Raw genomic sequence first — 16479 nt, 5'->3', positions numbered from 1 at the left:
CACACTTACAAGGCTTCTAACAGAGATGATCTGAAATTAGGTTTGAACAAAATGTGCTCTGTCTCTGAAAGTGTTTGGTTTTTTAATAGTTGAACAATATTTAGATGGATGCACTTTCATATTTCCACTTTGAATTCATTTTTTTCCAGCTAATAAGACAAATTATTTCATTTCTGAAATATGCTGGGTGGAATAACTATGCTTTACATGTTCATTGGATCACTGCTTTACAGATGAGGCTGAGGCATTAAATCCAAAATGGCTAAAGCTCCGGCCGAAGACAAATCTCTTCTAAAAACTACAGCAAGCTACATTATTCAAAACTATTCAGCAAGCATTCAAGCAACAACATGATGGATGCAGCAGGCCAGCCTGGGTACACAGCTAATCAATATCACACTCGTGAACAGTCACAGCGTAGTGTAGAGCCTGATGCGGAGATGACACGTGCATCTGCTTAATATTCGGTACCGTGGGCCGTCCCACCAACTTCAGCCGGACCCCTCGCTACAAATCCCGGCTACACACATACATCTTTGTAGAAAGATGCAGGGGCCCTGGTTTTGTAACACCTATGGCAAACAGTTAAGAAATTAAAAGAGACCTTGGATAGCCATGCCTTTGTGAACTTTTAGAAAAGGCTACTATTTACTGCAGTCGTGATTTAATGACTACACTAACCAATGCAAACCCAAATATTTGTTTTTTCAATAGGCTATGGCACAACACAAGCACACCACTCACCCACACTAATGTGCATTACTTGAATGAATTCCCCACTGCTTATAACACTGAATATAAAGGTCTTCCTTATATATCTGAATAATCAATACTTGGAATCAAATAAGTCATGTTTCACCAGGGAAGAAGAAAATGAATGAGGTTAAATTAATGCTGCCACTTTCTATAAACCGGCAATGGTTTCCCGCTACAGAAACCACTAACTTCATTATTTTACAACAGGAAATCAACACTATAGCATATTTTAAAAGTCTAATTTACTTAGAGTAATAAAAAGGCACCCTCAAGGCCCATCATCTATGTCATATTATGCTTAGTTTTAAATATTTCAGCTTAAAAACAGTACGCAAAAATCTCAGTGAATCAAATTGATTAATATTCCGCATTTGTATGCAGTACTGCTCTCCACTCACCAAGTACTATATAAATATTATTTTATTAAATTTCAAAGCAATTGTGTTAGGTGGGATAATAAAATGCCTCTGTCTTACATTCTTTATCTCGGTAATACAGCCTTTAAAACAGAAGCAAAAGTAGTAAATTAACACAGTAAATTCACTCACGGAGAGAAGGTCAGAAACGAGGGAACTGCAGACTTCTAAAGCCACGATACGACTAGCAGTGCACAGAAATCTACGTTCAAAGTAGGAGCATCTATATGAGGTTTTCAGGTGTCTCCTTATCTTTAACTGTGTGGTTAGAGAAAAAGTTAGCGATATTTTTAAATTCCTAGTACTCATCAGGGTTCAGAGTACCTTTTTGCAGGAACCCATTTCATGAGGGTGCTGCTGGAGGGCAACCAGACCCATTAGGGAAAAAGCTGAGAGCACAGAGCAGGAACACAAGTAAAAAATGAGGTGGAGTAACAAATAAATAAAAAAAAAATTGCAAACAATGACAGAGGTAACAGATCTTTGTCTCTCTCTCATTTCTAGCTCAGTATTTTAATACATGCAGAGTTCCACTCTCTGGGACAATGTCTCCTTGCCTGCCAATTGGCTCCTAGCTCCTCTTTTAAAACTCACTCCTTAATACCCATTTCTCCCAGAAATCCTTCCAATAGTGTCTTATTTTCTATTCATAAATGGTCATTAAAATTATGGTAGATCAATACAATTATTTTGTTAAATTATTATTCTATTGTCAACTTCAGTAGAAAGTCAAAAAGACATATCCTCACCCTAACAAATACGATTCCTTTCAACCACAGCAGATAAAAGCAGAAGCTATTGCAAACCTGGCCTTAACTAACAAGAATGTCTAAAAATCTGGAGCTCCTAATGGCAGTTAAGAGACTTTCCCAATTCACCATTAACCGCACCATGAACTGTATTTATTAACTGCGGCACTACACTTCAGGATTTCTGTGTTTCAATGTTACAAGCTTGCTGCATGCAGCCTCCTGAGCAAGGAATAGTTTGCAATATTCAAGTCAAAGATGTGATGTTAGCCCTTGTATTCATGTAATTTGTCATTTTAGAGATTTCCATTGAGTCTTGAAGAATAGGAACTTGCCTGATTCACCAGCTATCCCTCTACAAAAACTGAAGAAAGCACTTAATTCTTTTCCAATCACACCTCTTCGTATTTCAATGTGTTTGTTAAAATACTGAACGGAGATTCTCTTGGAACATTTCCCCCTATAGTAATTCCCCACAGAATTCCTTATAAAGAGCCAAAGCGAGGCACAAGTGAATTGTAATATGGCTCTAGGACTGATGGCCTTTAACCAAATAAATGCTGTAATTACGTATAACATCAACAGGGTTTTTATTGCACTACAAATAGTCACTATAGCGTTAATAACTTTGACTTCCAGAAGAGAATAATTTAAAATTTCCATGCAAAAAGCAGCATTTCATGTCATATTTTTATACTCATAAAACACAATTTTGATAAAAGATCTAGAAGCACGTGTATTAACTCCCATTTGACTTCAGTACAATACACACGTGAATGTCAGACATACAGATCCTTTTCAAGTATTAGAAAACATAAGGAACTTGTTAGGAAGGCGAAAAAAAAATACTGCTACAAAACCGCTTAAATATGTAAAGCTGACATAATGCAGGGCTGAATCCTATATAGAATGGACAGCCGGTACCAGTGGGGAAGAGGACGTTCACAAATCTGTATGTCTGGGATTGTCTTGAATGATTTTTGGTGAAGCAAGATAGGCAAACTATCAATCCCATCATCTTAAAGAAGCCTTTACAAAGAGTCCAAACAAACCATCTACAAGCAAATATTATGGAAAAATCAAATACTCGGTTTTCAGGCTGGTCACATACTGAAAGAATTAAATATCCCCTTGGTTTTATTCAAATTCAATTAGAATAAACAATTCTGACATAACAATACTGGCTCATCCTCAGTGTGTAATCTGTTGTCTACTTGTTTATGAAGGGGGCAAGATTAAAGATCTTTTAGAAGATGTATTGCATCCCAATTATCTGCAATAGCTGATACGCTATTGAAATGCCCAGAAATACAATCACTTCCAAACCGATGAGTTTACAGAAGTTTAAAGCTCTGCATTAGATGACTTGATTATCTTGAACTTGATCACTTTTGTATTCCAGGGCTTATAAAAAAATATTGTATCAATAATATTTGATAATGTTTTTTAATTGAAGAAGTGTAGATGAATTCTATTTGGCTATGAATGGAGAGGCCTATTTGAGAAAAAAAAAAATAAGCCCAAAAGTGAGAACAGAGAATAGATTGGTTTGGAATTATTAGAAAGAATTTTGGTTGAAAAGTCTTAAATCCTGGAAGCGGGCAACAGTTTAATATAGCGATCAGAAAAGCAACTTGTCAAAAATGTTTAGATGTCAGTATCAAACTCCAGGGTTTTATGTACCTCAGCGGTATTTAAATACTAAAAGACTCTGAAAAATCAAGCCTCTTACCTCAATATCTTAACATGAATTAAGATGATGACTTACAAACAACCACATCTAACCATTCTGTACCAGAGCCTAACCCAGCGTAAAGATATCAGCTTTATTTGGTGAAATTGTATCAACTTACACTGTGGCTCTATCCTTCCAACTCTTTCTTCCAACTGAATGACTCAAAACCAACAGTGACAACTAGGTAAATCCTAAATTTTTTCCAGCTAAAAATCAAAAAGCAAATATTAATAAGAAACATCTTTGTGTTTAAAGATGATGTGCACACTGCAACGTGTGTCTCTACATTACTGCTCAGAATAGAAATGGTCACCATTCTTCAAAGGGCAATGTAGATTTTCTTTTTTAAAAGCACCTCATTTGCTCTGGATAATGAGCCAAGAGTAGAAGGATCGTGTGTCACATCACATCTCCATCTTAATTATTTTTCCATCAAGTATGTCATCTAGACATTATAATCTTAGCTGTTCTAGATGCTGCTACAAGTCTTTATAATAATATACTGGACATAAATTTTCCATCACTGTTAATTCAGTGCTTTATAAATATAAAAGAGGAGGAAAACACAGGTGAGGCAAAGTGCAACATGTTAGGGAAATTTATTTATGGAAAATGGTTCTGCCAGTTAATTTTTTCCAACAGTTAACAGTTTCCAACAGGTGCAACGAATGAACAAGTCTAAACACGATGATTCCTTACGAAATGGAATGTTTGGTTTTGAAGCTTTTTGACCCACCTTTCTTCACCCTTAAGTTGACTTTCTGTAACCAGTTAATAGCATTATTCAGTAGTGGTTAGAAAGGGCCTTTTCTGTGCAGTTAATTTGTTGCATCCCCCCCCACCAGCAATTTAAGAAACTATGACCATACCCGTATTGCTGCTACAATCCTCCATACTCTCTGGCTACTTGCTTTCTACTAAACAAAACGGAACAGATCTTTTGTCCTATAAGTAGATACGTAAACAGCTTTAAAAAGCACAATACAACGGTTAAACAGAATTATCACAGGAGATAATTCAGATATATTCACAGAATTATCATACACAGAACATTTGTAACAGGAGCACAATTCAAGCAGTTTATCTGTAAACCTTGCTAGATTTGCAGCAAAGGAGGGACCAAAACTGAAGATGACACACACCGGCAGGCACACGTCTCTCAAAACCCACTTCCACACAAATCTGCACGACTTGTGCACATGTGCACTATAGGTACCTATGTGGGTGGATGGAGAAAGGGGGTCAGAAAACAGCAAGTAAAAGAGAGCGAGAATTACTCCAGCTTATTAAAAGCACGTCACTACCATAACAGAGTGCCACAACAAAGCACAGACTCAGAGCTTTCATGTATCTCATGTATGTTTTAAGCCTCTCTGAAGCCCGTGGAATTAGCAGGACTTCTCCTGTTCACTGACTAGGCCCTACACCATCCCATGTCCCAGCTAAAGGAAATGCAGGGTTACCCACTGCAGGTGCCACGCCTTACCAAGACCTTCTGTAATCCTATTATAAAATTGTTCTTAACACACCACAAGTTGACCTTGGTTATTGCTCTTAATCAAGGCAGTGCAACAGTGCCTTAAGCAACAGTGAGAGAAAGGATCAAGTTACACTCATGTCTCAAGTCAAATCTTCTTTACTTGATGCATATTATTCTGCACACACAAATAGTATTGCAGTTGTATCAGCAGTGGTCTTTTTAGTAACTACCTGGTAGACAGTAGTCATTTTAAGCATCTAGAAAACCAAATGGGTCTGCCCTTGGTGATGGAATTCTTCTCTAGCTGTAAAATTCACTTCCATTTCATAACTGTCCATACAAAGTCCAAATGCAGTGTAAAAAGTATCTTTCTATTAAATGGCAAAACACATTTAGAAACAACACTACGAAATGCATACTGGTCTTCCCCTTCCAAGATAATGACTTTTTTATTTCTAGGTAATTGTACTGAATACATTTACTCTATATTTCTAGAATAATAATACCTCACTGAAGATATTCAGTATTTATCGGACTTACCAGAACGATGGTGATGCTGTTCTTCTAGGAACTCCAAGTCAAGCATTAGGTCATCTTCATCCAACTCACAGGAACCCAAGTTATTCAAAACATCCTAATATATATTTAAAAAAAAAAAAAAGCCGCATTTAGACAGACATGTTAACCAAACCATTCTGCACAAAATAATGAGAAATTAGACCTGGGAAATATGTTTAAGTAGGAGCTACAGAAAATTTTTCTACTAACACTGGACTAGTGAGAAATTGTATGAAACAACTGTCTAAGTAGAAAAATATTTGTCACCATTCTCTGTTCTTACAGGATCTCAAATATTTAACAAAAAAAACCCCAGAGGTATAAGGGGTTTTTTGTACTATTCCATGGTGGGTTTGTGTCTTTCCAAGTTTAATCGTAACTTTTTATGAAGCATAAAACTGTTATTTTTAGCACAACATAAAAGCGTTGGTACTTGTTTTTCACTAAATTTTTGAATTCTACACACTGCCTGCCCTTGCCAATATCCTCTGAAGAGATATTTACTGTTCTATTTATCCAAGGTATAGAGAGACACAAATTTAGGATAAACAGGAAATTCAGGCACGAATGATCAACTCATGAATTTTTAAAAGTATTAAGGTGGGTGGTATAGGCTTACATGGACAGAGAAGAAAGCCTGACTGTGAAGTGTAGCTGCTTAGGTCCCCATTCCCTTTTTGTGATTCATTTTGTTTGCGAAGTTTTAACCAGACAGATAAGTAAGATTTTTACAATGCATCCTCTGGAAAATCAAAAGGGGTGGGAGGTGGGGGGTGGGAAGATGCTACAATCAAAAGAGAGAAAAATAGTAGTTTTTTTTCCCTACAGGGGAAGGATTGGCTTCTCAGAAGATAAAATAACTACTCATGTCTCAGGTAGACATCTTTCCTCTGTAAACTCTGAGTACAATATCATTATTTAGGCTTCAGCTGAGGTCATGAAATGGCATTCAGCTCAGCCTTTGTGAAGCCTTGCCTGGACAACCAGTGCCTGCAGCCAGAGACAGCAATAACAACCAGTCTGGGAAGAGACGCACCGCCAACGGGAGACAGAACCACACACAGCGAGCCATGGCTGAAGGAAGCCTCTCCTCTCTGCCATCCAGGGAGAAAGAAACAGCAGCAGGGAGAAGGCAACCCTCACCAGATAGTTCACTTCCTTCTTATTCCCCATTCCCACGCTCACCACGGGCAACTTTGGAAAGTGATGAGGCAACTGTTTTCTCCAGCCCCTACCAACCTAAAGTTGCTATGCTCAATGCATTAAAGGAGATATTCATTCTGCATTTTTTCCCATGTATATTTTATTCTATGGTCAAGCAGTTATGATTAGTATGATATGAGAGAATGACTGTGATTTAAACTAAGGGGAATAACTAGTATCACAGTATCATACACTGTCAGGTACAGGCTCTGATGCATTTCTTTTGACCTGATAATATCATGATTTTCTCCACAGTCACCAACACCTAATCAAAAATAATTCATGCATTTTCCAGCTGGCATTTTGTTTGAAAATCTACAAGCGATATCACAACGGGCTTAATTCTTCAGTCCATTCACAAGCAAAAAAAGTCAGTAGATCCTGCATGAGATGCTGGCACCCCATACATCTCGCATGCTCCCAACACAAATGTAACACAGAGAACATGGAAATTCAGTGTGAAAGAGACCAGGTGATCATCCCAAAGTATCAAGCTGTCTGTGAAATCTCTGTATAATAATCTGCTGTATAGAAAGCAGAGAAATGTAATAGCAGTATACATTAAACAAGCAAAAGCCCTCCCTGACTTCTGTTCCAATCATATTGGTTTATGTTCCTTCTAATCCTTTGAAGTATTTCCCCCCCCATCATAGATCCCAATTCTTATTCACACTCACAACTTACACTTATTCAACTCTTTTGAGTAATTGTTTCTTCAAATTCTGTTTTCTACTCTTTCACAAACAACATGCAGCAGCAAAAGGACTTTTTCCTGCATTCTTTCCCTGACTTACCATCAGCATGAGAAAACCTCTTCTGAGATACAGAATCCACTGCTAATGCTGTTACTATAGTTACAGATGCCAAGCACAGAAAGTGACAATTGTCAAGAGCAAAGACCTCAACACAAGCAGCAAGCAGCATTGTACAGAAGGAAAATATACATCACATGAACTTTATAGTGACATCAAACATACATCTTATTCCCTCTGTCTTAACTCAAAGAGCTGCTGACAAGCCTTCATCATAGTGACTTTCTTTTCCTCATCCTGACAAAACATAGACATACAAGAATCAAATTATTTATTACTGTATGGTACAAAAGCATAAAGATAAAACATGAAAATGCAATACATAGATGCATTGTATCAGGTTACTGTACCTGATACTTGTGTGGACACAAACTTTTCTAGTCTGAATTTACATTAACACATAACAAACTAGTTTACTAGAAAAAAAATTAAAGAAAAACTATTCTGCATTAAATGGAAGTGGGAGAAAACACATTGAGCAATGTTACAGGTAGCCTAAAACTTAAATAACTTTTGAATCACTGCGGGAGCTAGTGAAACACTGAAGATTGAAAATCTCATTTAGGGCTATGTTTATCCTTTAGTACCTAAATATCTTTCAAAATAGTAGCAGCAAGACACTTCTAAAATTTGTTCTCTGTGCTTTTCACAAATTCCAAGAGTACTGCCTGACATGACTGAAGTATCTTCAGTCCAACTGTTATTACCAGCTGTATTTCAAAAGGCAAATCAATGATTATGGCAAGTTAAGAGCAGATGAACACAAGGAAACGATGTCTAAACAAAGGAAGATGTGGGGTTTTTTTTTACTCAGTTTTTAAACTTAGATACTGTTATACACTGGAGCTTGATCAAATGGTATATTAAACTGCTGAGAGAATGTACAACAAACCTTGTTTATGTAGTGTTTTATTACCGTAAAAAAAGCAAAAGAAAAGAACAATCCCTGCAATTTTTAAGCAACAGCTGAAAGGTTTTCATGCCACTGCAGACAAAATGGAAAAAGGCTGGGGTACGCAGGTTTGTTGAAGTACCCAGTTTTCTAAAGTGAAGAAACTCCACCAGATAAGACAGACCAAAAGGAAAAAGTTTGCATACAGCTTTCCTCCTGCATATTATTAGTGTTCAAGAAAGTCTTCACTTCCAGTAACCTTCAGAGTGGAGGCAAACTGTGCTCCATCTAGCCTCTGTCCTGCAACATGATGTGCAGCCTCCTCCTCCCAGCAACATCCCTACTTGCCCACCTGAGCTGAGGGCTCCCTGCTGCATTCCCAACACAGCTGCAACCCCCTTGCCTTCCCTTTCCTACAACCTTTTTGACTGCACCAACAACAGTAGGCAAGCTAAAGTGACAAAGAAAAGCTCCTCCAGGTTTATTCTTCTCAGAAGTACCTCCACCAGGGAAACGGTCTCCCTCTTTCCCCAGGAGTTCACTTGTTCTTTATAAAGGGACAAACCACAGAACTGGGAACAAACAAATTAAAGCAGCTACTGCCCATCACGGTGAGAATGAGGGCTTGGCAGAGAGACCTGCTCTACCTGCCAGGGGTGTCAATGATGTCAGTCCAGCTGCTTGCTTGCTCTCATCTCCCACCTCTGCGGGTGATACAAAACAGAAACCAACTCATGAATGCATAAAAGCACACCCAACCAGAGCGTGTTAGGTTCCCAGGGCTGTCCTAACTGAGTAATATTTTCTGAAAACATAAAATTAAAAAAATACAATAAGAGAAAAGGGCTCCTAGAATGACCTGCCTAATGCCACAGAGTGGCTCAGTGGTACCACTGCGAGTGCATGCCGATGTCATCCGCCCCTCTGCCTCCTCACCAGGATCCATTACTCTTTTGTTGCTATGACAATTAGTAACAATTCTAATTTCTTTTGAAGTTTAATATCTCTTGACCGTTTCCACGTTCTCTCCCTCACCACTGCTGCTAGCTGCTAGAATAACACAATTAAATTTTTAAAAAAAAAAAAAAAAGAGAGAGAGAGATCAATCCCTAAAGAGAATTCAAAGTGAATAGTTTCAAGGCTTTGCTACATAAAGAAAAAGAAATGAATGCCTCCATCAAGGCCCCAAAGAAACATTTGTTGTTTATTTATGGTGGCATACCTTTTATTTATTCCAGGAGGCAAACCATTTAGTTAAGACAGAAGCTCTGCGGCAAAAAACTCTTTATTGACTCTGTAATAGTCCCTTAGAAGCCGCCTTAAGACATATTTCCTACTTCTGGTGTCTGCTTCCTTCTTTATTTCTGCCACCATTTTGCCTTTATAATGGAAATTATAACCCCAATTAACATGACGGTGCTTTTTTCTTCCAGCTGATCTGGAAGTTGATCATAATCTGAGAAGAACATTGTGAACAGACTTACTTAGTCGACCACTTGCCCGTGTGTCTCAGTTTTTCCTGGTCAAGATACGCTGCAGCCCTAGTTTACCTACCACTCTTTCCCCTTTGACTTAGTGAACTACCACTGCTATTTAAACAAGTTTCTAGTTAAACAACAGTTTAACAGTGATATGCTATTTAAGTGTTACTAATTCAGAATGAAAAGCAGTAATTTGTCCATCGGTTCAGGCTGCTTTTGATAACTCATAATGGCTGTAGCAGAACAGGATGTTAACCCAAGAATATTTCAAGTCATCAGTAACTTTTCAGTACCAATTTTCAGATTTAAAATTCTTTCAGCAAAACCAAGAGGTATAAACTGCTGTTCTTCATCTAACAGCTACATACTTTACTCAAAGCTCATTGAACTCAATGGTACCCAATTTAATTGTGACTGGGCCCAGATATTCTTCATGTTCTTAAGAAATAGATAGAAGATACGCAGTGATGTGCATGGATATACTTCAGAAACAGTGAAACGTTACAGGGATAGAGATGTATTAGACACACAGCTCCTCCCAGCCAGACTGCGTGTATCTGCATGGTCAGTTTACTCAGGGTTGCAGAAGGCGACTTCCTTCCCTATCTCTGTCTTTCTCTCTTCCCAGCTTCCCTTCATATAATCACTCAAAGGAAATCTAATGCATAATAAATGACTTTTCAGTCTTTTTCCAGAATAGTCCGGTATTTCATTATTTTTAGCCCTGTTCCAGCTCAGGGTCTATGGTACTTAAAATGAGTTTGAAAGCTGAAATAAATAAGAACAGCTTTAGTAGTAAATACATATAAAGTGCCCAATGTAACAGGTCTCAAACCTACCATTAGGCTTAATCAAACAACAAAAAGCAAATTACATTTCTTTATGAAGCCCTCTCTACTATGTGGGGTTTTTAATTATTATTCCAAATAACCAACTTACACACATAAATAACTAGTGAAATTACTGCTTATGGAATTATAGTATATTCATCTAAAAACTGACTACTCCAGTATTCAAAAATGACAATAAAATATACATATCAATATACAAATACACCAAAGTATATTATTTTGTTAAGCAATGCAATTCAATTCCAAAATGGACCTAGCAAAATCGTATCAATTGCACAATATATATAAACAACGCAGGGTAAATCCATGTAGAACTGAATATTTACAACTAATATGCAAAATCAAGAAGAATAATTGGGGTTTGGTGACAAATGTGCCCATTTGAAACAGCCAGCAATCAATGGCACTAATCAAAAGGTTCATTTCTTGATGTTTTCACACATTTTTATTCTGGACTTCTTGCTCCCAGTATCACTGATATAATAAAGTAACGGCAAGGTCCTGACGGCAGCAGACACAGGTTCTCTGTCATTACCAGCATCTTTGGAGAGTTGTATACATTATTTTGTAATTTTATTCTAATTAACATGCAGTCCCTAGTCAATACGATGTTCAATGGCTTGTGCTTCTTTTTCATTTTCTATGCTGGTATCTTGAGGGACATTCAACGCTGACAAATTTTGTTTTCCCCAGTAAGGGATGCAGATTTTTTTCTGACCGGTGCTTTTGTGTACCCATGCACAGGTTGCCACTGGGATGTGCCATTTTCCAGTGATTTTCAGGGTTCTTTTACACAGGTGACAGATTGCCATTTGACTACAGTACAGAGATACTGCAACAAAATCTTGACTATTGCTTGGAGATTGTTCAAGACCTTTGAGAACTTTAGGTCCAGTGAGCAACTTGATAAAGGTACAAGACTGAGGCACTGACACGTTTGCAATTACTCAGTTCATAAACATTTCCGTCAGACACATACATGGCTTTGGGTGGTATTCACAGAAAGTGCTGAAAGTCAACTCGGGTCACACTATCATGAACTTGAACATACTGACTACTTTTTAATCTCTAATGAGTCTTTTGATCAAACTTTGCACCTGTGCTCAGCAAAACCACTATTTTGCCTGGAAAGCATTTGGTCACTGCGCTTCCCCTGGTGCATGCCTATGGAAAATGCTCGCTGCTGTCAGAACTCAAACCGAGCAGATGAGCTTTGGTCATGGGCATCCCTCCTTGAAGCACCGTTAATCATCATCATCTGTGTTGTATACAGATGCATTTCTTCTCAACAATCTGTAATTGCACTTCATTGACACTTTAGACTATACGAGGAAGGCCCTGAAATCCAGGGAAATAATTTTTCAAAGCTTTTTTCCCTTGACATAATAGCCTGGATCTCATTTGCGTAAATGGGATCATTGGATTTTCAGAGATATTTTTAGAGCTACAATAACAAAATTTTAAAAACTCACTTTTCAAAAGAATGCTTTGGGTTCTGGTTTTTTGTTTTGTTTTGTTGGTTTTTTTCCTTTTTCCCCTTGTTGGCCTCTAGATATCTTTCTGATCATCTTCCTCTGAGTTATTGTTCTTAATTATTTTCTGAATACAAATTTTCATATCTTATTGGGTTGGGTTTTTTTCAAACTATAAGGACTTAGTGTTCATGCCTTCCCATTGAAATGATGACACTAAATGTGGTTTATAAAATTCCTCTCAGAGAAAAACAGCCCAGTATTGCATGCATAATAGTATGTCAGTATTTAATATTACAGAATCCTTTTTTCTTTACTGTAGAAATATATGCGGGGGGCTATTTGAGATCAATGCTTTTATAAGAGCACATGGAAAACACACTCCAGGGAGAATAATTTTATTCTTTTGTAAAGACATATGTATGACAATTCACCTGTATCTACTCAGGGTAACTGCATATCTGATGCTGGAAAAGATCAGAATTAAATACTTATTTCAAGTCTGAAATGATTTCTAGACATTGTCAAGAGATAGTACTTCATCAAACCTGTATTCAGCAAAGAAACATGACATACAACCAGCATAAGAATGAAAACTGAGATATACTCAAGGAAAAAGAAAGACCTTGAGCTATTTAAAGTAATGTTAACTCCTAGAACCGTACCTGAATAATTCATGGACATAATGAAGCATTTCCCCTTCTGCACTCTCCCACACACTTCAAAGGGAAAATGAAAGTACACGAAACCCAGAAAACAGAAAAGCCTTTAAAAATACAGAATCCCTGCCAATAGCCTAAAAATCTCTGTATCAAATGTAAAGCTTATAGATGCCTTTCATATACCAAGAGCAGCTTAAAAGTGTTCTTTTTTCCTGAATAGCACCACCCAAAAAGCATATTATTCCCTACTCGAATAAACTAAAGACTTTAGAAAGGAAAAAATAAATCTCATAACATTTGGTAAGAACATTTTCTGTAGCTAACGTGTGGAAATCCATTTATATTATAAATTAATGTGCCCTTAAGACCCAAAGACAGAAAGTTACCAGTGGAGGGAACTGTCTAACTATAGAGCTCAGATCCATCACACTATTCTTCAAAATAGTTTTTGCACATATGCTTTCAGCTGTGTAAGGGAAGTACAGTATTTTCCATCCTATTCTTGCTTCTGCTCTTTGGATTCTCTCTGCGCATTAAATCAATGTCTGCAATGATGCTCCTTTTGCCTGAGTGATTATAACTAATGGACTCTCCTAATATGTCTCCGTTTGCACTCACCCACATGGGGTTCGTTCTGCCCCAATACAGTCGGCTCACTGAAGCCACAGAAATGTAATACCACACAAAGCCCAAGCACCACCGGTGGCAGGAACAGGAGCTGACTGTGCTCCTGTCCGGCCACAGTGTTAGTCAGGATCAGACGACAGGCACCTACCTTCAAAAGTCCATGGGCAAAAGCATTCGAGCAAATAATGTGTTGACGTAAAGCACCAACATTCACTCTCCCCATGTTATCCGGGTTCCCTTTCATTAGGACAGCAAGCATAGGGATCATAACCTAGGGCACTTCGACACCCAGTGGTCACTATCCCACCTCCCACTTCAAACCTACAAGGGCTTCTCTTCCTACATAGCAGCTGTAGAGGCTGCCAGCTGGTCTTGGCTACCTTTGCTGCTGTTGGGTCATCTGAATGCTACAGCACTGGTGAGGACAATGTGAAGCTGAAAGCCACAGTTTGGTGACCCTACTGCAACACTGACGATAGTTTGATAGTGTAACCTGCCTCTAAGACCGCATCTGTGAATGCCAATGAATTCACCTTTGCAGGCGTAACCAAAGACGCACTTATTATTTGCTTGCCTTGAACACAGACACGCACACAGTAAAATGGAGGGGCAATAGCCAGTGTCCATATTTTTTGTAACACAGCAATGCCACTAATACCATAAGTGGTAACAACATACAAGTATTTTATAATGCTGGCGAGCACAGGTATATAAATAACACGCAACTCCAAAGACTGAAACAGATAATGGTTGCACAGTTGCACAAACGATGTACAGAAAACCACGCAAGCCAAAAAAAAAAAAAAAGGCAAGATGACAACAAAGGAGGTATAACAGGCAGGAAAGGTGTGTGATGGAATCAGAACTAGTCCTGGTCCCAAAAATAAGGTGACCTATAGGAGAGGCAGACAAGGTCTCCTCCCCTTCCTTTTGAGGAAGAGGCTGAGAAGCACAAAACCACCAAGGATGAGTGAGCAAAGATGGAGAAGGAAGAAGCAGCACACTTTGGCTCCAGTTTCCAACACCTGAGAGGGCAGGAGCTTTGCCCCAACAGCCTCAGTGAGAGCAAGGGCAAGGACCATCAGCATCATCGGTACCCACACCCTGGCAAAACTGTCCTCATTTGTCAGCCTCCTAAATAGCCCCATTACAGCCATCTAATTCCCACACTTGCTGACGTGTACATGTATGTGCACACAACCACTTGCAATGCACGGGCCAGCTGCAAAGGCAAACAGCTCTTAGAGAACTGGCAAGCAATAGGTGCCCTTAGCATTTAAATTTTAACATACTTTATGCTTCTATTAAAGTCTTCAAATTAATACAGGTTCAAGTCAACCATAGATAAGGATCAGTTCTTGACAAAGCTGATAAAGACAGCAATCATTTAACCTTGAATTTCCTACCTAGCAATAGAAAAGTAAAAGACACATTTGAAATGTGCACAAGCTTCTTTGTGCAGGAAAGCTCGAGATTTGAGTCTGTGAATAAAAGGAAAAACAGTATAATTTCAGACAGAGAGGCGCTTGCTGACTGTTTGCCATTCTTTCAAATAATTCCAGAGTGCTCAGATTTACTTTGGTTGTAAACAGCATCACGACAATTGGATTTTCTGTGTTCAAAAAAGAAAAAGGTGTATATGTTTCTCGTACATCAGTCTATAATTTCATTAACATATACCTAGGGAAAAAAAAAAAATCTTCTGTTAAGAAAGTATGAAAATACAGTCAAAGAAATGCAATAAAGCTTAAAATGACCAAATAAAACCTCCTTTAATAGATGTTCTTTTTTTTTTCTCCCCTCACTCATACTCACATATGCTTTCCTCCCAGCAGAGGGATACATCTGCAACACATAATTTGCTTTGTGGATTAGTTAATGTTTTTACAGCTTTTGTAATAGGCAAAGCACTATGCAAGCATTCTAGTACAGTCATTATCACCATATAGCTTTGGGAAAGTTTTCCACATCTCATGTGCCAGATTCTTCTGCCAAACACAGAAAAAGCTCCTAGAGTATCTCTATCCTGCATTTATATAGGATATAATTTAGACCATTCTGTGAAGCTTATTTCTGTATACCTTAGAGATGTGAGTACAACAGGTTATTCAACACATGGACTGGTCTGGTAAATTTTTCCAAAACCACTCAAATTAACCACATAATGTATGGCTAAACCTTTTGGCAATTGAAACTTGGGCAACTAAAAACTTCTGGCTGTGTCCTGACAGCACCCAAGTCAACTCTTCGGTGTTCTGGTTTGAGCAACACAGGATTAATTTCTCTCTCAGTAATTTTACTTTTTGATAATGTCTCCTCTAATGCTTGGGACAATTGCACTTTTAGAAGACTAGTGTCTGAATTTATTTATTTACTTTATAGCCAGCTACGGGACATGGGTTTCAAGGTCTCAGTGTTTTCAAGCTCACCAGGTGCAAGGATGAGGAGGAACAAGGCCTGGGCATTTCACCCAGGCTATGAAGTGACAGGATTATTTCATACCGTGAATGTCACATTCTATATAAATTAGAAAATTTGCTGCATAGTTTCTCTCTCCCTTGATGGTGGCAGTCCAGAAAAACTCCTTGCCCTGGTGCCGGACCCTTGAGCCCTTCCCTTTCTCCCAAAGCAATAGAGCTCGCAGTGTCCCACATTTGCTGCCCACGGCTGGGAGTGCACAGCTTCCTGCTCATAGAATGGGCTGAGTATAATCCTTGTATATTTTATATTGGTATTGGGATCAATAGTGGTTCTTTATTAATATTAATTATCTAGTCTTATTCTA

General features: G+C 38.2%; 1 protein-coding gene across 6 annotated transcripts in view; it reads right to left on the bottom strand.

Moving 5' to 3' along the window:
• CCSER1 (coiled-coil serine rich protein 1) overlaps positions 1–16479 on the bottom strand; it is a 695545-nt gene that overhangs the window by 558932 nt on the left and 120134 nt on the right. For all 6 annotated transcript variants that reach the window (XM_054203343.1, XM_054203348.1, XM_054203347.1 and 3 more), the window contains exon 4: positions 5677–5770. In XM_054203343.1, the coding sequence (XP_054059318.1) occupies positions 5677–5770 (94 nt within the window). The remainder of the gene's footprint in view (positions 1–5676; positions 5771–16479) is intronic.

Source organism: Rissa tridactyla, chromosome 5, assembly GCF_028500815.1.
Source record: "Rissa tridactyla isolate bRisTri1 chromosome 5, bRisTri1.patW.cur.20221130, whole genome shotgun sequence".
Taxonomy (NCBI): Eukaryota; Metazoa; Chordata; class Aves; order Charadriiformes; family Laridae; genus Rissa; species Rissa tridactyla.
This window is presented reverse-complemented; position numbering and strand designations above follow the sequence as displayed.